This window comes from Oncorhynchus kisutch, linkage group LG12, assembly GCF_002021735.2.
Source record: "Oncorhynchus kisutch isolate 150728-3 linkage group LG12, Okis_V2, whole genome shotgun sequence".
In the NCBI taxonomy this organism is placed as follows: domain Eukaryota; kingdom Metazoa; phylum Chordata; class Actinopteri; order Salmoniformes; family Salmonidae; genus Oncorhynchus; species Oncorhynchus kisutch.
In genome coordinates, this window is record NC_034185.2 from 58384905 (window position 1) to 58410286 (window position 25382).

At 49.0% G+C, this 25382-nt stretch overlaps 1 protein-coding gene across 11 annotated transcripts in view; it reads left to right on the forward strand.

The window, feature by feature from the left end:
* LOC109882601 (type II inositol 3,4-bisphosphate 4-phosphatase) overlaps positions 1-25382 on the forward strand; it is a 208558-nt gene that overhangs the window by 130866 nt on the left and 52310 nt on the right. For 7 of the 11 annotated variants that reach the window (XR_004212011.1, XR_004212012.1, XM_031837926.1 and 4 more), the window contains one exon: positions 2686-2840. Coding sequence is in view for 9 of the 11 variants with exons in the window: in XM_031837926.1 (XP_031693786.1) it covers positions 2686-2840 (155 nt within the window). In the remaining 2 variants the exon portion in view is untranslated. The remainder of the gene's footprint in view (positions 1-2685; positions 2841-25382) is intronic. The other 4 variants (XM_031837927.1, XM_031837930.1, XM_031837933.1 and 1 more) reach the window with 1 other exon arrangement.

Sequence of the window (25382 nt, forward strand, 5' to 3'; positions counted from 1 at the left end):
GCATTAGAGCCCTCTCCAAACCCAAGTGGATAGCTGGGTTAGGACAATATGTTTGATTGGAGCATCGAGGCCTCATGGAGTGGGTCTACTTTAAACCTCACTACCCCAACCCCCCCGAAACGACACCTATCTGAACGTCCCCATCTCCTACTCTGCGAGAGGGCCAATATCATTATCTCTGTCAGCAGTGGTGTCAGATTACCATACAGAACAAAGAGAAATAATCATTTTTTTCTCCCTCTTCTACCCCAAACTGATACTGGAGAATATTTTTGTTCTGTTTTAAAAGAAATCGGGTGCCTTTTGTGCGCTGACTAATTTAAAAAGATGCTAATCTTCTGTTTGAAAGTGTTAAGGCTACACGGGAAGGCTTTGAGTCGGGAACTTTACATGGAAACTCATCCTTGTTCTCTGAGGAAATCTCCACACAATTAAGGGTGGCTGATCTTAGCTCGTAATGAGACACCGGCATGAGATACTGAAGTTCCCTTTTTACGGAATATTCTGGAAGCGAAAAGTCGGAAGCCCACTTGGTTCGGCTAGATAAGTCTCTATTACTTACGGTAATCAATATTAATGGGGTAGTTACTCTATTTGACATGTGTTTAGATTTTGTTTTGTTACTTGGAATCAGTCTATGGACAAGGACTGCAATCCACGCTGGTTTAGTTGAGCTAGCCACTGTCAAGAAATGCTAATAAGGGAACAAATACATAAATATGTAAAATCATGGAACTATCCCTTTAACTCTCTCCCATGATGTTGAATCAATGCTCCCTATGGCCGTTACCCACAACTCACCTGTGGAGCGTAGCCGCACAGCATCTTGGTCACAGAGCAATGTGTTCCACCGCTAGGTCTGCCATAGCGCCTATTTAAAGTAGGTCTTTGCTCTCCGGGATCCTTGGGATGTCCCTACCCCATTGAAGTTGACATTTAAAATGGTTAGGGCTAGGGTTTAGGGTAGGGACGTCCCAAGGACCCCGGATAGCGCTACTCATGTTGTTTACTACCGTAGAGAGAGGGTGCACTTTAAGGTGGAAAGGGGGGTCAAGGAGAAATGTTAACTGCACCTGGGCAGCATGGCACTATCTATCTGGATAAGTTTACTTCTGTGCCATTGTCAATTGGATTTCGTGAGGGTGGAGGTGATAGATGATTTGATGATATGTTTGCAAATGTCCCTTAATCTCTCACAAAATACACAACATGCAAACATTTCGAAAGATGATACGTTTGCAAATGAATTAGAATAGATCAAACAGTCTGATAACATAGTCTTAAAGTGGCTAATTGACATTTTAGTGAGTCTGATTAGCAGCACCACACTGTCTGTAGTCTGAGAAACATTGGATCCGTTGTCAAGAATAACACATCTCTATTAAAGCAAATAGCCCACCGAAACCCCCTACGTATCATTGAGATCAAGACCTTCTTTACAGTGGATAGTACAGGCACCGTGTCTCATATCACGTCTGATCACAGCCATTCAGATGGTAACTACGACCCAGCCGGCTAAGGAAAACTCACACGCAGGCGGTGGCCTGGGTATCAGCTTGGACGCCTCCGGCAATGGAAAACTCACACGCAGGCGGTGGCCTGGGTATCAGCTTGGACGCCTCCGGCAAACCTCGTGCCCCTAATGGCAACGTGTAGGGGTATTTTGGCCCTCCGGCTACACGCCTCACACACACGCCTCTCTATGAGATGAATCCGGTTGCCGTGGCGATCGACCCCGACAAACTAGAGAAGAGCGCTAGATAGAGGGGTTTATTCTTGGTTAATGGGATCTGGGTGGTCGGATGTCTCTGACTGGGAGAAGAGAAGAAGGGGTGATGATGGTAAATGAGTGGATAAGTGGACAAAATGGCTTCTAGCCTGAGGGTGGGATTTGTTTCATAATGATCAGTCTATCGACTAAGCAGTGAGGCTCAGGGATGGGGTAAATGGTGTGTGTGTGTGCATTTGTGTGTAGGCACTCGTGTGTGTGTGTGTGTGTGTGTGTGTGTGTTCCTGCATGCATCAGAGAGGAGTTAATCGGTCTGTTAATACACTCACCACTGTGACAGTTAGGGTCATATGACTCAAACCAGAAGACAATGAACAGCATTAGTCACAGTGGAGGCAATCTAACCGTGCTATTGGCCATGAGCCAGCACAATAGCATTAGATGATGCTGGGAGCAGGGGGTCATAGAATAGGTTCAGTCTTGCTGGATAATACTGTACGTGGTTGTGTTGAACCTGCCAAAGCAATCTTTATGAATGTCTTGATTTACAAAATGCATGCATGTATTCTGTAATGATCTGTATCCTCTCAGTGACATTCCTGTATATCTGTACCCAGTAAAGACAGAACAGGGATATGCGCTCCTTCTGAGCCGGGTTCCTCTCTTGGTTTCTTCCTTCTACGGAGTTATTTTAGTTTCCTGGCCACTGTGCTTCTGCTTATGTCTCTGCTTGCTCGGCCGGGCTTTACAAATAAAATGTATTGATTGATTTACTGTCTCTCTCTCTCTCTGTTCTTACTCTGTCGCTCTCCTTACTTTCTCTCTCCCTTTCTGTGTCAGTGGGATATGAGTTTGATTGAACTGAGCCGACAGAGTCCGGTTGAGAAATTCCTTGTACTCCGTAACGATCCATGTATCTCTCATTGACATTCCCTGTGGATCCCCTGTCATTCCAGGATACAGGAGCTGAGGGACCTTGGGGAACTGTCTCCCCACTGGGACAACCTGAGGAAGGAGGTGATTGGCCGTTATGGACAGGTGATAGCTGCCTACCAGGAGACCCTGGCTGAGCTGAATAAGATCACTGGTACGACTTACTACATGCACACAGGCAAGCATGCACGTACTTGTATACGCACAGAGTCACTATATGCACACACTATATGCACACACACATACCATGCTATAATGCTCTCTACCTCTAAAAAGGGTAGAGGTACCCTTGGGAAGAAGCGAGCATGTCTGAAATCCCTCTCTGTGAACACCCTTGCCGAATCGTCTTATTTGGGTTTTGTTTGGCCTTTTCTTGTTTTTGTTTACCACATTGCCTACGTTTCTGTAATTGCCGATGTTTCCCGTTTCGTCCTTGTCACACAGACAAACACATGTTCCTCCGTCTCCAGTGGACTGGGATGCAGTGGATACCTTTGTACTTATCATTGCTTGGAAGTGGTGGAGTCTGAGGCAATGACTTATCAATGACCCAGGGACTGACTCTCCTACCATTGTGTCACTGAGTTGCCGTAGTGATGCTGCAATGTACATCAAATCAAGTTTATTAGTCGCGTGCTGAATACAACAGGTGTAGAGACCTTACAGGGAAATGCTTACATACAAGCCCCTAACCAACAATACAGTTGAAAAAAATATGAATAAGGAAAGTAACAAGTAGTTAAAGAGCAGCAGTCAAATAACAATAGCAAGACTATATACAGTGGGTACCAGTACAGAGTCAATGTGCTGGGACACTGGTTAGTCGAGGTAATTGAGGTAATATGTACATGTAACAGAGAGTAGCAGCGGCGAAATAGAGGGGGGGGGGGGGGGGGCAGGCAATGCAAATAGTCTGTGCAGCTATTTGATTAGATGTTCAGGAGTCTTATAGCTTGGGGGTAGAAGCTGTTTAGAAGCCTCTTGGACCTAGACTTGGTGCTCCGGTACCGCTTGTCATGCGGTAGCAGAGAGAACAGAGAGAGAGAGCAGAGAGTCTATGACTTGGGTGGCTGGACCTCTCCGGTATAGAGGTCCTGGATGGCAGGAAGCTTGGCCCCAGTGGTGTACTGGGCTGTACGCACTACCCTCTGTAGTGCCCTGCGGTTGGAGGCTGAGCAGGAGCCGTACCAGGCAGTGAAGCAACTAGGCAGGATGCTCTTGATGGTGCAGCTGTAGAACCTTTTGAGGATCTGAGGACCCATGCCAAATGTTGTCGTGCACCCTTCACGACTGTCTTGGTGCGCTTGGACCATGTTTGTTGGTGATGTGGACACCAAGGAACTTGAAGCACTCAACCTTCTCCACTACAGCCCCGTCGATGAGAATGGGGCTGTGCTCGGTCTTTCCTTTCCTGAGGTCCACAATCATCTCCTTAGTCTTGATCACGTTGAGGGGGAGGTTATTGTCCTGGCACCTCCCAGCCAGGTCTCTAACCTCCTCCCTCAATGAATAGCATTATCACATAGGTGTTCCTTTTGTCCAGGTGGGAAAGGGCAGTAAGGAGTGCAATAGAGATTGCATCATCTGTGGATCTGTTAGGGAATTGGAGTGGGTCTAGGGTTCCTGAGATAATGGTGTTGATGTGAACCATGACCAGTCTTTCAAAGAACTTCATGGCTACAGACATGAGTGCTACGGGATGGTAGTCATTTAGGTAGGTTATCTTAGTGTTCTTGGGCAAAGGGACTATGATGGTCTGCTTAAAACATGTTGGTATTACAGACTCGGACAGGGAGAGGTTGAAAATGTCAGTGAATACACTTGCCAGTTGGTCAGTGCATGATCGCAGTACACGTCCTGGTAATCCGTCTGGCCTTGTGAATGTTGACCTGTTTAAAGGTCTTACTCACATCGGCTGCGGAGAGAGTGATCACACAGTCGTCCAGAACAGCTGGTGCTCTCATGCATGTCTCAGTGTTATTTGCCTTGAAGCGAGCCTTGAAGCGAGCATTCTTTACCATCTATTGCATCGTAGCTGCTCTATCACTGCTCATCTACATATTTTATACCTTTACTAAACTCAGCAAAAAAATAAACGTCATCTCACTGTCAACTGTGTTTATTGTCAGCAAACTTAACGTGTAAGTATTTGTATGAACATAACAAGATTCAACAACTGAGACAGAAACGGAACAAGTTCCACAGACATGTGACCAACAGAAATGAATGTGTCCCTGAACAAAGGGGGAGGGGGACAAAATCAAAAGTAACAGTCAGTATCTTGCTGTGAGATGTTACCCCACTCTTCCACCAAGGCACCTGCAAGTTCCCAGACATTTCTACGGGGAATGGCCCTAACCCTCACCCTCCGATCCAACAGGTCGCAGACATGCTCAATGGGATTGAGATCTGGGCTCTTCGCTGGCCATGGCAGAACACTGACATTCCTGTCTTGCTGGAAATCACGCACATGCACAGAAATTATGCAGACAATTATATTGATGGAAGCAACAATCTTTTGGCAATCTACCCCTAAGTCACTGTCATGTCTACCTCTGATAAGCTTCCTAGTAAAGTGATTAAAAACAATCAAGCATATCACACAAGTGCTAAAAAATAGCCCATGTTAATATACAGTATGTAGCCTAAGGAACAAGGTTCACTAAGGTTCACTATGGGTATTTACAAACAGCACAGGAATGAAATAATCCACATCTATTGATCAGAGCTTTTCTAATGATGCAGAAGTCTGCTCTAAAGCAGTATCATCCAGATCCACTGGATGTAGTGATCATAGTATAGTAGCCATATTTAGGAAAACCAAAGTTCCAAAGATTGGGCCTAATATAGTGTATTTAAATTATTTTTATTTTTTTATTTAACCTTTTATTATTCACTAATATTGTCAACTAATTTAAAGGGACACTTTGGGATTTTGGCAATCAAGCCCTGTATCTACTTCCCCAGAGTCAGATGAACATGTGGATATCAGTTTTATGTCTCTGCGTGCAGTTTGAAGGAATACCAAATGCATACCCCACAAGACATGCTACCAGGAGTCTCTTCAAAGTCCCCGAGTCCAGAACAGACTCTGGAAAACACACAGTACTACACAGAGCCATGACTACATGGAACTCTATTCCACATCAAGTAACTCATGCAAGCAGTCAAATCTGATTTTAAAAAATGATAAAACTACACCTTATGGAACAATACAGACTGTGAAGAGTGCTAGCACAGTGCTAGCACATGGACTCTTCACAAACATACTGTATGCATACTGTGGTGTAATAATTGTACTGTTTTATTTTATTGCATTTGTTTGCCTTAATTTGTTTGGAAACCAGGAAGAGCAGCTGCTGCCTTGGCAGGACCTAATGGGGATCGATAATAAACCCCAGGAAGAGCAGCTGCTGCCTTGGCAGGACCTAATGGGGATCGATAATAAACCCCAGGAAGAGCAGCTGCTGCCTTGGCAGGACCTAATGGGGATCGATAATAAACCCCAGGGAGAGTAACTGCTGCCTTGGCAGGACCTAATGGGGATCGATAATAAACCCCAGGAAGAGCAGCTGCTGCCTTGGCAGGACCTAATGGGGATCGATAATAAACCCCAGGGAGAGTAGCTGCTGCCTTGGCAGGACCTAATGGGGATCGATAATAAACCCCAGGAAGAGCAGCTGCTGCCTTGGCAGGACCTAATGGGGATCGATAATAAACCCCAGGAAGAGCAGCTGCTGCCTTGGCAGGACCTAATGGGGATCGATAATAAACCCCAGGGAGAGTAGCTGCTGCCTTGGCAGGACCTAATGGGGATCGATAATAAACCCCAGGAAGAGCAGCTGCTGCCTTGGCAGGACCTAATGGGGATCGATAATAAACCCCAGGGAGAGTAGCTGCTGCCTTGGCAGGACCTAATGGGGATCGATAATAAACCCCAGGAACAGTAACTGCTGCCTTGGCAGGACCTAATGTGGATCGATAATAAACCCCAGGGAGAGTAGCTGTTGCCTTGGCAGGACCTAATGGGGATCGATAATAAACCCCAGGAACAGTAACTGCTGCCTTGGCAGGACCTAATGTGGATCGATAATAAACCCCAGGAACAGTAACTGCTGCCTTGGCAGGACCTAATGTGGATCGATAATAAACCCCAGGAACAGTAACTGCTGCCTTGGCAGGACCTAATGGGGATCGATAATAAACCCCAGGAACAGTAACTGCTGCCTTGGCAGGACCTAATGTGGATCGATAATAAACCCCAGGGAGAGTAGCTGCTGCCTTGGCAGGACCTAATGTGGATCGATAATAAACCCCAGGGAGAGTAGCTGCTGCCTTGGCAGGACCTAATGTGGATCGATAATAAACCCAGGGAGAGTAGCTGCTGCCTTGGCAGGACCTAATGGGGATCGATAATAAACCCCAGGGAGAGTAACTGCTGCCTTGGCAGGACCTAATGTGGATCGATAATAAACCCCAGGGAGAGTAGCTGCTGCCTTGGCAGGACCTAATGGGGATCGATAATAAACCCCAGGGAGAGTAGCTGCTGCCTTGGCAGGACCTAATGTGGATCGATAATAAACCCCATGGAGAGTAGCAGCTGACTTGGAAGGACCTAATGGGGATCGATAATAAACCCCAGGGAGAGCAGCTGCTGACTTGGAAGGACCTAATGGGGATCGATAATAAACCCCATGGAGAGTAGCTGCTGCCTTGGCAGGACCTAATGGGGATCGATAATAAACCCCAGGGAGAGTAACTGCTGCCTTGGCAGGACCTAATGGGGATCGATAATAAACCCCAGGGAGAGTAGCTGCTGCCTTGGCAGGACCTAATGTGGATCGATAATAAACCCCAGGGAGAGTAGCTGCTGCCTTGGCAGGACCTAATGGGGATCGATAATAAACCCCAGGGAGAGTAGCTGCTGCCTTGGCAGGACCTAATGTGGATCGATAATAAACCCCATGGAGAGTAGCAGCTGACTTGGAAGGACCTAATGGGGATCGATAATAAACCCCAGGGAGAGCAGCTGCTGACTTGGAAGGACCTAATGGGGATCGATAATAAACCCCATGGAGAGTAGCTGCTGCCTTGGCAGGACCTAATGGGGATCGATAATAAACCCCAGGGAGAGTAACTGCTGCCTTGGCAGGACCTAATGGGGATCGATAATAAACCCCAGGGAGAGTAGCTGCTGCCTTGGCAGGACCTAATGTGGATCGATAATAAACCCCAGGGAGAGTAGCTGCTGCCTTGGCAGGACCTAATGGGGATCGATAATAAACCCCAGGAACAGTAACTGCTGCCTTGGCAGGACCTAATGTGGATCGATAATAAACCACAGGGAGAGTAGCTGCTGCCTTGGCAGGACCTAATGTGGATCGATAATAAACCCCAGGGAGAGTAGCTGCTGCCTTGGCAGGACCTAATGTGGATCGATAATAAACCCCAGGGAGAGTAGCTGCTGCCTTGGCAGGACCTAATGGGGATCGATAATAAACCCCAGGGAGAGTAACTGCTGCCTTGGCAGGACCTAATGTGGATCGATAATAAACCCCAGGGAGAGTAGCTGCTGCCTTGGCAGGACCTCATGTGGATCGATAATAAACCCCTGGGAGAGTAGCTGCTGCCTTGGCAGGACCTAATGGGGATCGATAATAAACCCCAGGGAGAGTAGCTGCTGCCTTGGCAGGACCTAATGTGGATCGATAATAAACCCCATGGAGAGTAGCAGCTGACTTGGAAGGACCTAATGGGGATCGATAATAAACCCCAGGGAGAGCAGCTGCTGACTTGGAAGGACCTAATGGGGATCGATAATAAACCCCAGGGAGAGCAGCTGCTGACTTGGAAGGACCTAATGGGGATCGATAATAAATCCCATGGAGAGTAGCTGCTGCCATGGCAGGACCTAATGGGGATCGATAATACACCCCAGGGAGAGTAGCTGCTGCCTTGGCAGGACCTAATGTGGATCGATAATAAACCCCAGGGAGAGTAGCTGCTGCCTTGGCAGGACCTAATGGGGATCGATAATAAACCCCAGGAACAGTAACTGCTGCCTTGGCAGGACCTAATGTGGATCGATAATAAACCCCAGGGAGAGTAGCTGCTGCCTTGGCAGGACCTAACGTGGATCGATAATAAACCCCAGGGAGAGTAGCTGCTGCCTTGGCAGGACCTAATGTGGATCGATAATAAACCCCAGGGAGAGTAGCTGCTGCCTTGGCAGGACCTAATGGGGATCGATAATAAACCCCAGGGAGAGTAACTGCTGCCTTGGCAGGACCTAATGTGGATCGATAATAAACCCCAGGGAGAGTAGCTGCTGCCTTGGCAGGACCTAATGTGGATCGATAATAAACCCCAGGGAGAGTAGCTGCTGCCTTGGCAGGACCTAATGGGGATCGATAATAAACCCCAGGAACAGTAACTGCTGCCTTGGCAGGACCTAATGTGGATCGATAATAAACCCCAGGGAGAGTAGCTGCTGCCTTGGCAGGACCTAATGTGGATCGATAATAAACCCCAGGGAGAGTAGCTGCTGCCTTGGCAGGACCTAATGTGGATCGATAATAAACCCCAGGAAGAGCAGCTGCTGCCTTGGCAGGACCTAATGGGGATCGATAATAAACCCCAGGAAGAGCAGCTGCTGCCTTGGCAGGACCTAATGGGGATCGATAATAAACCCCAGGGAGAGTAGCTGCTGCCTTGGCAGGACCTAATGGGGATCGATAATAAACCCCAGGAAGAGCAGCTGCTGCCTTGGCAGGACCTAATGGGGATCGATAATAAACCCCAGGGAGAGTAGCTGCTGCCTTGGCAGGACCTAATGGGGATCGATAATAAACCCCAGGAACAGTAACTGCTGCCTTGGCAGGACCTAATGTGGATCGATAATAAACCCCAGGGAGAGTAGCTGTTGCCTTGGCAGGACCTAATGGGGATCGATAATAAACCCCAGGAACAGTAACTGCTGCCTTGGCAGGACCTAATGTGGATCGATAATAAACCCCAGGAACAGTAACTGCTGCCTTGGCAGGACCTAATGTGGATCGATAATAAACCCCAGGAACAGTAACTGCTGCCTTGGCAGGACCTAATGGGGATCGATAATAAACCCCAGGAACAGTAACTGCTGCCTTGGCAGGACCTAATGTGGATCGATAATAAACCCCAGGAACAGTAACTGCTGCCTTGGCAGGACCTAATGGGGATCGATAATAAACCCCAGGAACAGTAACTGCTGCCTTGGCAGGACCTAATGTGGATCGATAATAAACCCCAGGGAGAGTAGCTGCTGCCTTGGCAGGACCTAATGTGGATCGATAATAAACCCCAGGGAGAGTAGCTGCTGCCTTGGCAGGACCTAATGGGGATCGATAATAAACCCCAGGGAGAGTAACTGCTGCCTTGGCAGGACCTAATGTGGATCGATAATAAACCCCAGGGAGAGTAGCTGCTGCCTTGGCAGGACCTAATGGGGATCGATAATAAACCCCAGGGAGAGTAGCTGCTGCCTTGGCAGGACCTAATGTGGATCGATAATAAACCCCATGGAGAGTAGCAGCTGACTTGGAAGGACCTAATGGGGATCGATAATAAACCCCAGGGAGAGCAGCTGCTGACTTGGAAGGACCTAATGGGGATCGATAATAAACCCCATGGAGAGTAGCTGCTGCCTTGGCAGGACCTAATGGGGATCGATAATAAACCCCAGGGAGAGTAACTGCTGCCTTGGCAGGACCTAATGGGGATCGATAATAAACCCCAGGGAGAGTAGCTGCTGCCTTGGCAGGACCTAATGTGGATCGATAATAAACCCCAGGGAGAGTAGCTGCTGCCTTGGCAGGACCTAATGGGGATCGATAATAAACCCCAGGGAGAGTAGCTGCTGCCTTGGCAGGACCTAATGTGGATCGATAATAAACCCCATGGAGAGTAGCAGCTGACTTGGAAGGACCTAATGGGGATCGATAATAAACCCCAGGGAGAGCAGCTGCTGACTTGGAAGGACCTAATGGGGATCGATAATAAACCCCATGGAGAGTAGCTGCTGCCTTGGCAGGACCTAATGGGGATCGATAATAAACCCCAGGGAGAGTAACTGCTGCCTTGGCAGGACCTAATGGGGATCGATAATAAACCCCAGGGAGAGTAGCTGCTGCCTTGGCAGGACCTAATGTGGATCGATAATAAACCCCAGGGAGAGTAGCTGCTGCCTTGGCAGGACCTAATGGGGATCGATAATAAACCCCAGGAACAGTAACTGCTGCCTTGGCAGGACCTAATGTGGATCGATAATAAACCACAGGGAGAGTAGCTGCTGCCTTGGCAGGACCTAATGTGGATCGATAATAAACCCCAGGGAGAGTAGCTGCTGCCTTGGCAGGACCTAATGTGGATCGATAATAAACCCCAGGGAGAGTAGCTGCTGCCTTGGCAGGACCTAATGGGGATCGATAATAAACCCCAGGGAGAGTAACTGCTGCCTTGGCAGGACCTAATGTGGATCGATAATAAACCCCAGGGAGAGTAGCTGCTGCCTTGGCAGGACCTCATGTGGATCGATAATAAACCCCTGGGAGAGTAGCTGCTGCCTTGGCAGGACCTAATGGGGATCGATAATAAACCCCAGGGAGAGTAGCTGCTGCCTTGGCAGGACCTAATGTGGATCGATAATAAACCCCATGGAGAGTAGCAGCTGACTTGGAAGGACCTAATGGGGATCGATAATAAACCCCAGGGAGAGTAGCTGCTGCCTTGGCAGGACCTAATGGGGATCGATAATAAACCCCATGGAGAGTAGCTGCTGCCTTGGCAGGACCTAATGGGGATCGATAATAAACCCCAGGGAGAGTAACTGCTGCCTTGGCAGGACCTAATGGGGATCGATAATAAACCCCAGGGAGAGTAGCTGCTGCCTTGGCAGGACCTAATGTGGATCGATAATAAACCCCAGGGAGAGTAGCTGCTGCCTTGGCAGGACCTAATGGGGATCGATAATAAACCCCAGGGAGAGTAGCTGCTGCCTTGGCAGGACCTAATGTGGATCGATAATAAACCCCATGGAGAGTAGCAGCTGACTTGGAAGGACCTAATGGGGATCGATAATAAACCCCAGGGAGAGCAGCTGCTGACTTGGCAGGACCTAATGGGGATCGATAATAAATCCCATGGAGAGTAGCTGCTGCCTTGGCAGGACCTAATGGGGATCGATAATAAACCCCAGGGAGAGTAACTGCTGCCTTGGCAGGACCTAATGGGGATCGATAATAAACCCCAGGGAGAGTAGCTGCTGCCTTGGCAGGACCTAATGTGGATCGATAATAAACCCCAGGGAGAGTAGCTGCTGCCTTGGCAGGACCTAATGGGGATCGATAATAAACCCCAGGAACAGTAACTGCTGCCTTGGCAGGACCTAATGTGGATCGATAATAAACCCCAGGGAGAGTAGCTGCTGCCTTGGCAGGACCTAACGTGGATCGATAATAAACCCCAGGGAGAGTAGCTGCTGCCTTGGCAGGACCTAATGTGGATCGATAATAAACCCCAGGGAGAGTAGCTGCTGCCTTGGCAGGACCTAATGGGGATCGATAATAAACCCCAGGGAGAGTAACTGCTGCCTTGGCAGGACCTAATGTGGATCGATAATAAACCCCAGGGAGAGTAGCTGCTGCCTTGGCAGGACCTAATGTGGATCGATAATAAACCCCAGGGAGAGTAGCTGCTGCCTTGGCAGGACCTAATGGGGATCGATAAGAAACCCCAGGAACAGTAACTGCTGCCTTGGCAGGACCTAATGTGGATCGATAATAAACCCCAGGGAGAGTAGCTGCTGCCTTGGCAGGACCTAATGTGGATCGATAATAAACCCCAGGGAGAGTAGCTGCTGCCTTGGCAGGACCTAATGTGGATCGATAATAAACCCCAGGGAGAGTAGCTGCTGCCTTGGCAGGACCTAATGTGGATCGATAATAAACCCAGGGAGAGTAGCTGCTGCCTTGGCAGGACCTAATGGGGATCGATAATAAACCCCAGGGAGAGTAACTGCTGCCTTGGCAGGACCTAATGTGGATCGATAATAAACCCCAGGGAGAGTAGCTGCTGCCTTGGCAGGACCTAATGGGGATCGATAATAAACCCCAGGGAGAGTAGCTGCTGCCTTGGCAGGACCTAATGTGGATCGATAATAAACCCCATGGAGAGTAGCAGCTGACTTGGAAGGACCTAATGGGGATCGATAATAAACCCCAGGGAGAGCAGCTGCTGACTTGGAAGGACCTAATGGGGATCGATAATAAACCCCATGGAGAGTAGCTGCTGCCTTGGCAGGACCTAATGGGGATCGATAATAAACCCCAGGGAGAGTAACTGCTGCCTTGGCAGGACCTAATGGGGATCGATAATAAACCCCAGGGAGAGTAGCTGCTGCCTTGGCAGGACCTAATGTGGATCGATAATAAACCCCAGGGAGAGTAGCTGCTGCCTTGGCAGGACCTAATGGGGATCGATAATAAACCCCAGGGAGAGTAGCTGCTGCCTTGGCAGGACCTAATGTGGATCGATAATAAACCCCATGGAGAGTAGCAGCTGACTTGGAAGGACCTAATGGGGATCGATAATAAACCCCAGGGAGAGCAGCTGCTGACTTGGAAGGACCTAATGGGGATCGATAATAAACCCCATGGAGAGTAGCTGCTGCCTTGGCAGGACCTAATGGGGATCGATAATAAACCCCAGGGAGAGTAACTGCTGCCTTGGCAGGACCTAATGGGGATCGATAATAAACCCCAGGGAGAGTAGCTGCTGCCTTGGCAGGACCTAATGTGGATCGATAATAAACCCCAGGGAGAGTAGCTGCTGCCTTGGCAGGACCTAATGGGGATCGATAATAAACCCCAGGAACAGTAACTGCTGCCTTGGCAGGACCTAATGTGGATCGATAATAAACCACAGGGAGAGTAGCTGCTGCCTTGGCAGGACCTAATGTGGATCGATAATAAACCCCAGGGAGAGTAGCTGCTGCCTTGGCAGGACCTAATGTGGATCGATAATAAACCCCAGGGAGAGTAGCTGCTGCCTTGGCAGGACCTAATGGGGATCGATAATAAACCCCAGGGAGAGTAACTGCTGCCTTGGCAGGACCTAATGTGGATCGATAATAAACCCCAGGGAGAGTAGCTGCTGCCTTGGCAGGACCTCATGTGGATCGATAATAAACCCCTGGGAGAGTAGCTGCTGCCTTGGCAGGACCTAATGGGGATCGATAATAAACCCCAGGGAGAGTAGCTGCTGCCTTGGCAGGACCTAATGTGGATCGATAATAAACCCCATGGAGAGTAGCAGCTGACTTGGAAGGACCTAATGGGGATCGATAATAAACCCCAGGGAGAGCAGCTGCTGACTTGGAAGGACCTAATGGGGATCGATAATAAACCCCATGGAGAGTAGCTGCTGCCTTGGCAGGACCTAATGGGGATCGATAATAAACCCCAGGGAGAGTAACTGCTGCCTTGGCAGGACCTAATGGGGATCGATAATAAACCCCAGGGAGAGTAGCTGCTGCCTTGGCAGGACCTAATGTGGATCGATAATAAACCCCAGGGAGAGTAGCTGCTGCCTTGGCAGGACCTAATGGGGATCGATAATAAACCCCAGGGAGAGTAGCTGCTGCCTTGGCAGGACCTAATGTGGATCGATAATAAACCCCATGGAGAGTAGCAGCTGACTTGGAAGGACCTAATGGGGATCGATAATAAACCCCAGGGAGAGCAGCTGCTGACTTGGAAGGACCTAATGGGGATCGATAATAAATCCCATGGAGAGTAGCTGCTGCCTTGGCAGGACCTAATGGGGATCGATAATAAACCCCAGGGAGAGTAACTGCTGCCTTGGCAGGACCTAATGGGGATCGATAATAAACCCCAGGGAGAGTAGCTGCTGCCTTGGCAGGACCTAATGTGGATCGATAATAAACCCCAGGGAGAGTAGCTGCTGCCTTGGCAGGACCTAATGGGGATCGATAATAAACCCCAGGAACAGTAACTGCTGCCTTGGCAGGACCTAATGTGGATCGATAATAAACCCCAGGGAGAGTAGCTGCTGCCTTGGCAGGACCTAACGTGGATCGATAATAAACCCCAGGGAGAGTAGCTGCTGCCTTGGCAGGACCTAATGTGGATCGATAATAAACCCCAGGGAGAGTAGCTGCTGCCTTGGCAGGACCTAATGGGGATCGATAATAAACCCCAGGGAGAGTAACTGCTGCCTTGGCAGGACCTAATGTGGATCGATAATAAACCCCAGGGAGAGTAGCTGCTGCCTTGGCAGGACCTAATGTGGATCGATAATAAACCCCAGGGAGAGTAGCTGCTGCCTTGGCAGGACCTAATGGGGATCGATAAGAAACCCCAGGAACAGTAACTGCTGCCTTGGCAGGACCTAATGTGGATCGATAATAAACCCCAGGGAGAGTAGCTGCTGCCTTGGCAGGACCTAATGTGGATCGATAATAAACCCCAGGGAGAGTAGCTGCTGCCTTGGCAGGACCTAATGTGGATCGATAATAAACCCGAGGGAGAGTAGCTTCTGCCTTGGCAGGACCTAATGGGGATCGATAATAAACCCCAGGGAGAGTAACTGCTGCCTTGGCAGGACCTAATGTGGATCGATAATAAACCCCAGGGAGAGTAGCTGCTGCCTTGGCAGGACCTAATGTGGATCGATAATAAACCCCAGGGAGAGTAGCTGCTGCCTTGGCAGGACCTAATGTGGATCGATAATAAACCCCAGGGAGAGTAGCTGCTGCCTTGGCAGGACCTAATGTGGATCGATAATAAACCCCATGGAGAGTAGCAGCTGACTTGGAAGGACCTAATGGGGATCGATAATAAACCCCAGGGAGAGCAGCTGCTGACTTGGAAGGACCTAATGGGGATCGATAATAAACCCCATGGAGAGTAGCTGCTGCCTTGGCAGGACCTAATGGGGATCGATAATAAACCCCAGGGAGAGTAACTGCTGCCTTGGCAGGACCTAATGGGGATCGATAATAAACCCCAGGGAGAGTAGCTGCTGCCTTGGCAGGACCTAATGTGGATCGATAATAAACCCCAGGGAGAGTAGCTGCTGCCTTGGCAGGACCTAATGGGGATCGATAATAAACCCCAGGGAGAGTAGCTGCTGCCTTGGCAGGACCTAATGTGGATCGATAATAAACCCCATGGAGAGTAGCAGCTGACTTGGAAGGACCTAATGGGGATCGATAATAAACCCCAGGGAGAGCAGCTGCTGACTTGGAAGGACCTAATGGGGATCGATAATAAATCCCATGGAGAGTAGCTGCTGCCTTGGCAGGACCTAATGGGGATCGATAATAAACCCCAGGGAGAGTAACTGCTGCCTTGGCAGGACCTAATGGGGATCGATAATAAACCCCAGGGAGAGTAGCTGCTGCCTTGGCAGGACCTAATGTGGATCGATAATAAACCCCAGGGAGAGTAGCTGCTGCCTTGGCAGGACCTAATGGGGATCGATAATAAACCCCAGGAACAGTAACTGCTGCCTTGGCAGGACCTAATGTGGATCGATAATAAACCCCAGGGAGAGTAGCTGCTGCCTTGGCAGGACCTAACGTGGATCGATAATAAACCCCAGGGAGAGTAGCTGCTGCCTTGGCAGGACCTAATGTGGATCGATAATAAACCCCAGGGAGAGTAGCTGCTGCCTTGGCAGGACCTAATGGGGATCGATAATAAACCCCAGGGAGAGTAACTGCTGCCTTGGCAGGACCTAATGTGGATCGATAATAAACCCCAGGGAGAGTAGCTGCTGCCTTGGCAGGACCTAATGTGGATCGATAATAAACCCCAGGGAGAGTAGCTGCTGCCTTGGCAGGACCTAATGGGGATCGATAATAAACCCCAGGGAGAGTAGCTGCTGCCTTGGCAGGACCTAATGTGGATCGATAATAAACCCCATGGAGAGTAGCAGCTGACTTGGAAGGACCTAATGGGGATCGATAATAAACCCCAGGGAGAGCAGCTGCTGACTTGGAAGGACCTAATGGGGATCGATAATAAACCCCATGGAGAGTAGCTGCTGCCTTGGCAGGACCTAATGGGGATCGATAATAAACCCCAGGGAGAGTAACTGCTGCCTTGGCAGGACCTAATGGGGATCGATAATAAACCCCAGGGAGAGTAGCTGCTGCCTTGGCAGGACCTAATGTGGATCGATAATAAACCCCAGGGAGAGTAGCTGCTGCCTTGGCAGGACCTAATGGGGATCGATAATAAACCCCAGGGAGAGTAGCTGCTGCCTTGGCAGGACCTAATGTGGATCGATAATAAACCCCATGGAGAGTAGCAGCTGACTTGGAAGGACCTAATGGGGATCGATAATAAACCCCAGGGAGAGCAGCTGCTGACTTGGAAGTACCTAATGGGGATCGATAATAAACCCCATGGAGAGTAGCTGCTGCCTTGGCAGGACCTAATGGGGATCGATAATAAACCCCAGGGAGAGTAACTGCTGCCTTGGCAGGACCTAATGGGGATCGATAATAAACCCCAGGGAGAGTAGCTGCTGCCTTGGCAGGACCTGATGTGGATCGATAATAAACCCCATGGAGAGTAGCAGCTGACTTGGAAGGACCTAATGGGGATCGATAATAAACCCCAGGGAGAGCAGCTGCTGACTTGGAAGGACCTAATGGGGATCGATAATAAACCCCATGGAGAGTAGCTGCTGCCTTGGCAGGACCTAATGTGGATCGATAATAAACCCCAGGGAGAGTAACTGCTGCCTTGGCAGGACCTAATGGGGATCGATAATAAACCCCAGGGAGAGTAACTGCTGCCTTGGCAGGACCTAATGTGGATCGATAATAAACCCCAGGGAGAGTAGCTGTTGCCTTGGCAGGACCTAATGTGGATCGATAATAAACCCCAGGGAGAGTAGCTGTTGCCTTGGCAGGACCTAATGTGGATTGATAATAAACCCCAGGGAGAGTAGCTGCTGCCTTGGCAGGACCTAATGTGGATTGATAATAAACCCCAGGGAGAGTAGCTGCTGCCTCGGCAGGACCTAATGTGGATCGATAATAAACCCCAGGGAGAGTAGCTGCTGCCTCGGCAGGACCTAATGGGGATCGATAATAAACCCCAGGGAGAGTAGCTGCTGCCTTGGCAGGACCTAATGTGGATCGATAATAAACCCCAGGGAGAGTAGCTGCTGCCTTGGCAGGACCTAATGGGGATCGATAATAAACCCCAGGAACAGTAACTGCTGCCTTGGCAGGACCTAATGTGGATCGATAATAAACCCCAGGGAGAGTAGCTGCTGCCTTGGCAGGACCTAATGTGGATCGATAATAAACCCCAGGGAGAGTAGCTGCTGCCTTGGCAGGACCTAATGGGGATCGATAATAAACCCCAGGAACAGTAACTGCTGCCTTGGCAGGACCTAATGTGGATCGATAATAAACCCCAGGGAGAGTAGCTGCTGCCTTGGCAGGACCTAATGTGGATCGATAATAAACCCCAGGGAGAGTAGCTGCTGCCTTGGCAGGACCTAATGTGGATCGATAATAAACCCCAGGGAGAGTAGCTTCTGCCTTGGCAGGACCTAATGGGGATCGATAATAAACCCCAGGGAGAGTAACTGCTGCCTTGGCAGGACCTAATGTGGATCGATAATAAACCCCAGGGAGAGTAGCTGCTGCCTTGGCAGGACCTAATGTGGATCGATAATAAACCCCAGGGAGAGTAGCTGCTGCCTTGGCAGGACCTAATGTGGATCGATAATAAACCCCAGGGAGAGTAGCTGCTGCCTTGGCAGGACCTAATGTGGATCGATAATAAACCCCAGGGAGAGTAGCTGCTGCCTTGGCAGGACCTAATGGGGATCGATAATAAACCCCAGGGAGAGTAGCTGCTGCCTTGGCAGGACCTAATGTGGATCGATAATAAACCCCATGGAGAGTAGCAGCTGACTTGGAAGGACCTAATGGGGATCGATAATAAACCCCAGGGAGAGCAGCTGCTGACTTGGAAGGACCTAATGGGGATCGATAATAAACCCCATGGAGAGTAGCTGCTGCCTTGGCAGGACCTAATGGGGATCGATAATAAACCCCAGGGAGAGTAACTGCTGCCTTGGCAGGACCTAATGGGGATCGATAATAAACCCCAGGGAGAGTAGCTGCTGCCTTGGCAGGACCTAATGTGGATCGATAATAAACCCCATGGAGAGTAGCAGCTGACTTGGAAGGACCTAATGGGGATCGATAATAAACCCCAGGGAGAGCAGCTGCTGACTTGGAAGGACCTAATGGGGATCGATAATAAACCCCATGGAGAGTAGCTGCTGCCTTGGCAGGACCTAATGGGGATCGATAATAAACCCCAGGGAGAGTAACTGCTGCCTTGGCAGGACCTAATGGGGATCGATAATAAACCCCAGGGAGAGTAACTGCTGCCTTGGCAGGACCTAATGTGGATCGATAATAAACCCCAGGGAGAGTAGCTGTTGCCTTGGCAGGACCTAATGTGGATCGATAATAAACCCCAGGGAGAGTAGCTGTTGCCTTGGCAGGACCTAATGTGGATTGATAATAAACCCCAGGGAGAGTAGCTGCTGCCTCGGCAGGACCTAATGTGGATCGATAATAAACCCCAGGGAGAGTAGCTGCTGCCTCGGCAGGACCTAATGGGGATCGATAATAAACCCCAGGGAGAGTAGCTGCTGCCTTGGCAGGACCTAATGTGGATCGATAATAAACCCCAGGGAGAGTAGCTGCTGCCTTGGCAGGACCTAATAGGGATCGATAATAAACCCCAGGGAGAGTAGCTGTTGCCTTGGCAGTACCTAATGTGGATCGATAATAAACCCCAGGGAGAGTAGCTGTTGCCTTGGCAGGACCTAATGTGGATCGATAATAAACCCCAGGGAGAGTAGCTGCTGCCTTGGCAGGACCTAATGTGGATCGATAATAAACCCCAGGGAGAGTAGCTGCTGCCTTGGCAGGACCTAATGTGGATCAATAATAAACCCCAGGGAGAGTAGCTGCTGCCTTGGCAGGACCTAATGTGGATCGATAATACATCCCAGGAAGAGCAGCTGCTGCCTTGGCAGGACCTAATGGGGAGCGATTATAAACCCCAGGAAGAGCAGCTGCTGACTTGGAAGGACCTAATGGGGATCGATAATAAACCCCAGGGAGAGTAGCTGTTGCCTTGGCAGGACCTAATGGGGATCGATAATAAAACCCAGGGAGAGTAGCTGCTGCCTTGAACGAGAAACAAGACCTGAGTAAGAAAAACTCTGGGCCTAATAGCCTATAATGTGGCCAGGTAACGTAGCCAGGAAAACCAACCTCCCAGCCCTATATGAAACAGAATTACATATTTTACATTATCATACAGACAGTCAATGTCACATATGGAGTTGAACTCATCTGACTAATGTTTGAATAATTGATACATGTCGATTAGATCCGGAATTTAATCCTGGGTAAAAAAAAATGACACTGGGTGAGGACTGAGGCCTTGGGGACCGATGGCCGCCTCGAGTCACCTTTGTTTCTTCTTTACCACTTCCCTTCTTCCTGGAGAGCAGAAAACACACTCTCCCGTGTTTCTAACTTCTGCTGGGTTAGTTTCCATAGCAACAAAATTGGGAGATAATGAAGAATTACGTGATAATCATTTTGTTGACAAGGGGAAGCTGATTGAGTGCTACTCCGTGCGTGTGTGGGGTGGGGCTTCATCTGATATTGATAGGGTTTACACGCTTATCCTGCTGATTCATACTGACAAGATGCAGAACAAAACTTAGACACTTAACTGTTTGGCTGAATCACCACACACACACACACACACACACACACACACACACACACACACACACACACACACAATGACAGATATTATTTGGCACTATCAAATTATATTTTTCTGTCCTCAACCAAATTCAATAGACTTCCACAACACGATGCTTGATGGGTCACAGCACGAGCCATAACAGCTCTTTCTCTCTTTCTCTCACTCTATCCCTCTATCGACCCTCTATCCCAGCTTCCTTGGGTCCCAGCGGACCAGAATCCTGATGGAGTGATAGATTTTTCCTCCCACACCTCTCATTCCGTAATGAGATATTTGTCAAGGTGTTTTTTCCCTGGACCCTCTGATGAGCGACGATGGTCGCTCCATCCTGCACACACACACACACACCATAGAGTAAGTAGAGGGCAAAGCGGCGTGGGTTGAGATGCTTCATGACAGCTCTCCCTACATGGCCAGATTCTGCATTGTGTGATGATCAAGATAGCTGCTAGCCGTTGGACACCGTGCAGCAGAGGAGGGGGCCCAGCCTATAATTCAGCAATGCATTAAGTCGGCGCAGTGACAACGCTAAACGAGCCGGGCAGAGAAGGCAGCAAGCAGGTTAAGTATTGATACCTAATGTGATTAAAGGAAAGGTGGGGAGTGGGAGGATAGAGAGATGTAAGAAAGATGGAGAGAGAAAGAGGTGTGTATGTGGTGGCTAGTTGCAATGTTACAAGTGAGAGGGTGAGAAAGTGGGGGAGAGGGAAAGTGAGATTGAAGAGGAGGAGGGAGGATGGACGCACTGCGTTGTGTACCAGTAGTCTGTGGGGGTTTGAGGAGGATGGACGCACTGCGTTGTGTACCAGTAGTCTGTGGGGGGTTTGAGGATGATGGACGCACTGCGTTGTGTACCAGTCGCCTGTGGGGGTTTGAGGAGGATGGACGCACTGCGTTGTGTACCAGTCGCCTGTGGGGGGGTTTGAGGAGGATGAACGCACTACGTTGTGTACCAGTAGTCTGTGGGGGTTTGAGGAGGATGGACGCACTGCGTTGTGTACCAGTAGTCTGTGGGGGGTTTGAGGATGATGGACGCACTACGTTGTGTACCAGTATCCTGTCGGGGGTTTGAGGAGGATGGACGCACTATGTTGTGTACCAGTAGCCTGTGGGGGGTTTGAGGAGGATGGACGCACTACGTTGTGTACCAGTATCCTGTGGGGGGTTTGAGGAGGATGGACGCACTACGTTGTGTACCAGTAGCATGTCGGGGGTTTGAGGATGATGGACGCACTACGTTGTGTACCAGTATCCTGTCGGGGGTTTGAGGAGGATGGACGCACTATGTTGTGTACCAGTAGTCTGTGGGGGTTTGGGGAGGGTATTCGCACTGCGTTGTGTGCCAGTAGTCTGTGGGGGTTTGGGGAGGGTATTCGCACTGCGTTGTGTGCCAGTAGTCTGTGGGGGTTTGGGGAGGGTATTCGCACTGCGTTGTGTGCCAGTGGTCTGTGGGGGTTTGAGGAGGATGGACGCACTGCGTTGTGTACCAATAGCCAGTGGGGGTTTGAGGAGGATGGACTCACTGTGTTGTGTGCCAGTAGTCTGTGGGGATTTGTTCCTGTAGTCGGGGGGAGGGGGTGGGGGTTGAGTGAATAAATCCTCTTCCACAGTTTCAAAAACAAAACGGGTGTTTTCCTTTTATTCATACTTATTAAGCTGGAATGACCCCAGCATACTTCAGATGCTCTAATAACTCCATTCATTCATTCATCATCTCTCCCACTCCTATTGTTTGCCGGTCGGCGAATTAGAAGCTTGGTTAATCCCGTTAACCAGGCCTTCCTCGGTCAGCGACAGTAAAGACCCGTCTGTCACTCGCTCTTCAATCATGGTGAGCAAAGTCCCCCTTCTAGACTAAATAGTCTTGTTATATTGTTACAGAGGGGCCAGAGGGATGCAGTAGTGTGTGAGCCACTGTAGTCCTGTATATTGTAGACAGTCTACAGACACCACCAGTGTGTTTCCAGGTCCTCCACGGTGGGAGCTCTAAGTTGCCTGCTATTTGAATGAAAGGAAATCCTCGGATTCCCTGAGCCACCCCAAAAAATGTATCCCTGTCTGCACCGCACAAGAGGAGTGGAGGAGAATAGGAAAAATCTTAAATGCACAAATCCATCCCAGCATCAATCTGAACCCCGGCCTCCCGTCCCGGCGGTGGTTATTTGAGAGTCTTGTTTGCTGTGCCAAGTGTGTCCTGAGGCGGCCTGAGGAGCCTGTGAACGCTGAGGCTTTCCTCTGCTTTCCTCTGCTTACCTCAGCACCAGCCCCCCCACTGCTAAGCTTCTTTAAAGTCTATGCTGCTAGCTAGCTACCGGGCCTGGTTGGATGCTGCAACTGCTCCTACTGCTACATATTGGCTTTTTTTCATTTAGAAGGATGTGTGATACTGCATTGGAAAAGGTTTTTGAACTCTCCAGACGGTTGAAATGGCCCTAATCAAAGACAATATTGACTATGTTCATGGATGGATTGGTACAGGAAGGAGAAGGTACTTTCTGCCACCGTCTGTAATCGTTAGTGGATTGAACAACCGTTTCTGAAGTTAGCGATCCAAAGGCATCCCATAATGTGTCTTCAGGCTGAGAGAGAGAGACCCTGCATCCCACTGCTGGCTTGCCTCTGAAGCTAAGCAGGGTTGGTCCTGGATGGGAGACCAGATGCTGCTTGAAGTGGTGTTGGAGTGCCAGTAAGAGGCACTCTTTCCTTTGGTCCCCCCAAAAATATCCCAATGCCCCAGGGCAGTGATTGGGGACATTGCCTTGTGTAAGGTGCTGTCTTTTGGATGGGATGTTAAACGGGTGTCCTGACTCTCTGTGATCACTAAAGATCCCATGGTGTTAACCCCGGTGTCCTGGCTAAATTCCCAATCTGTCCCTCATACCATCATGGCCACATAATCATCCCCAGCTTCCAATTGGCTCATTCATCCCTCCTCCTCTCCCCTGTAGCTATTCTCCAGGTCGTTGCTGTAAATGAGAATGTGTTCACAGTCAACTTACCTGGTAAGATCAGGGTTAAATCAGAATGAGAGAGTCCCTCCACTCCAACACCCTCCACTCTGGCCAGCCAGCTGTGTGTGGGTCAGTATCCTGGCTCCCTCCTGTCACACAGACTGACCACCTGGGCAAACAGATGGGAATTTGATACGGCTAATTCATCTAACCCGCACCGGTCGCTAGCTCGATTAGCCCCAGTGCACACAGTTGACAGAGTGACTGGTGGCAGCCCACTGAGCTGAAGTGATGACAAGGCCATTGGCAGACTTTAGCATTAGCCATAAGAGATCCTTCAATCTAGCACAGCTGGGAGAGCTCATAGGGCTTGTTTAGCTAAATGCTACAGATGAATATGTGATGTCAGAAACAAGAATATCAAGATGGCTGCCAAACTAGGAGCTTTTGAAGGGTGGTGATACAGATATTAAACGAATAGCCGGATATAATTTGGGTATTTGGCCATCACACATGGCAAAGGAATGAAACAGACTTGAACCCTAGCTAGCATCCCGTGTAGGGCCTGTACAAAAATGTACAGTCAATAATCTGGAGCCTGTGTGGACATCTGTAAGTAAGCAGCTGGAGACCAGATGTGCTAGCATCAGGCTAGCATGTTGTAAGTGTAGCCAACTGGAAGAGCAGTTAAATGTTTCATGGGTGGTAGTGGGGACACGTGTGGTGTCCTCGGCAGCACACTGACTCCTGCACGTGCGAACGCTCACTGGGTCCTCCTAACGTAACGCTGGGTGGGATGGGGAAATGGGATGTCAAATATATATCCACAGGGAAGAGCAGGATATCTAAATAAATGATATTACTGAGCATATAACTTTGGTATCCTGCGTGTGCTTTTCCCTGTGGATATATATTTGGAATTAGCACCACAAACATCTACTTGGAACAGTTTATTATAGTCTTGGCTGAAAGGACATTTGTCTAAAATGGGATTCCAACATTATGTTGACAAATGGGATGTATAGACCTCTCTGCTCAATTGGAATACACAGGACAAGGGTATATGCACCCAGTCCTTATGCAGACACATCAACATGTTTTTTTCCCCATGTTTGAATGTCTGATTGATTGTTTGAGTTGCGTGGAATTTCTCAAAGCTGGAAACACAGAGTTCTGATTGAATCGAGAGAAAACCCAATTAAACATTTTTGATGTGGAAGTCATTTGGAAGAGAACTTCAAATGTTTGTTTGAGGAGAATACGATTTTCCCTCGTGTGTGTGTGTGTGTACCTGTTTTTTCCCTACCTTTATCTTGACTCACACAAATACCCTCTCCTTCAGCAAACACCGCAGAATGTCAGATAGCCTGCGTTGTTTGACTGTTCTTAAAAGCTTAGCCCTATTTCAAAGAAAGTTTTCCAGCTCTATTTACATATTTAAGATTTACGCTACCGGCGTGGAGCGTCAGATAGTGTTTTTCATCTTCAGCATAAGCCTGTGCTTTATCTTTTGGGGGGTACAGTTTTAATTGGAAGTTTGGTACAAAGCAAGTAGTGCAAAAGAGGATCAAATCCTATGCTTAGAGGATTACACTGTATATTAGTGGATGCATTGGAAGGCCTGATCTGAAATTGAGCTGGTTTTGAAATGCGGAGAAGTCTCTGGTATCTGTGATATATACATTTCTAAGTATCTTGCATTGGAAGGTAAATCCAGGCTTTAAAGTGATTATACAGTAGCTATGCATAACCTGTACATTAGAAGATATAGGTGTTTGTAATAGCTGTATTTTTAAAAGGTATATATTTCTGTCTGTGCTGACATGTGAGGGTCATAACTGGAGCTACGAGCTCAGGCTAGTAATGCACTGGGGTGTAATC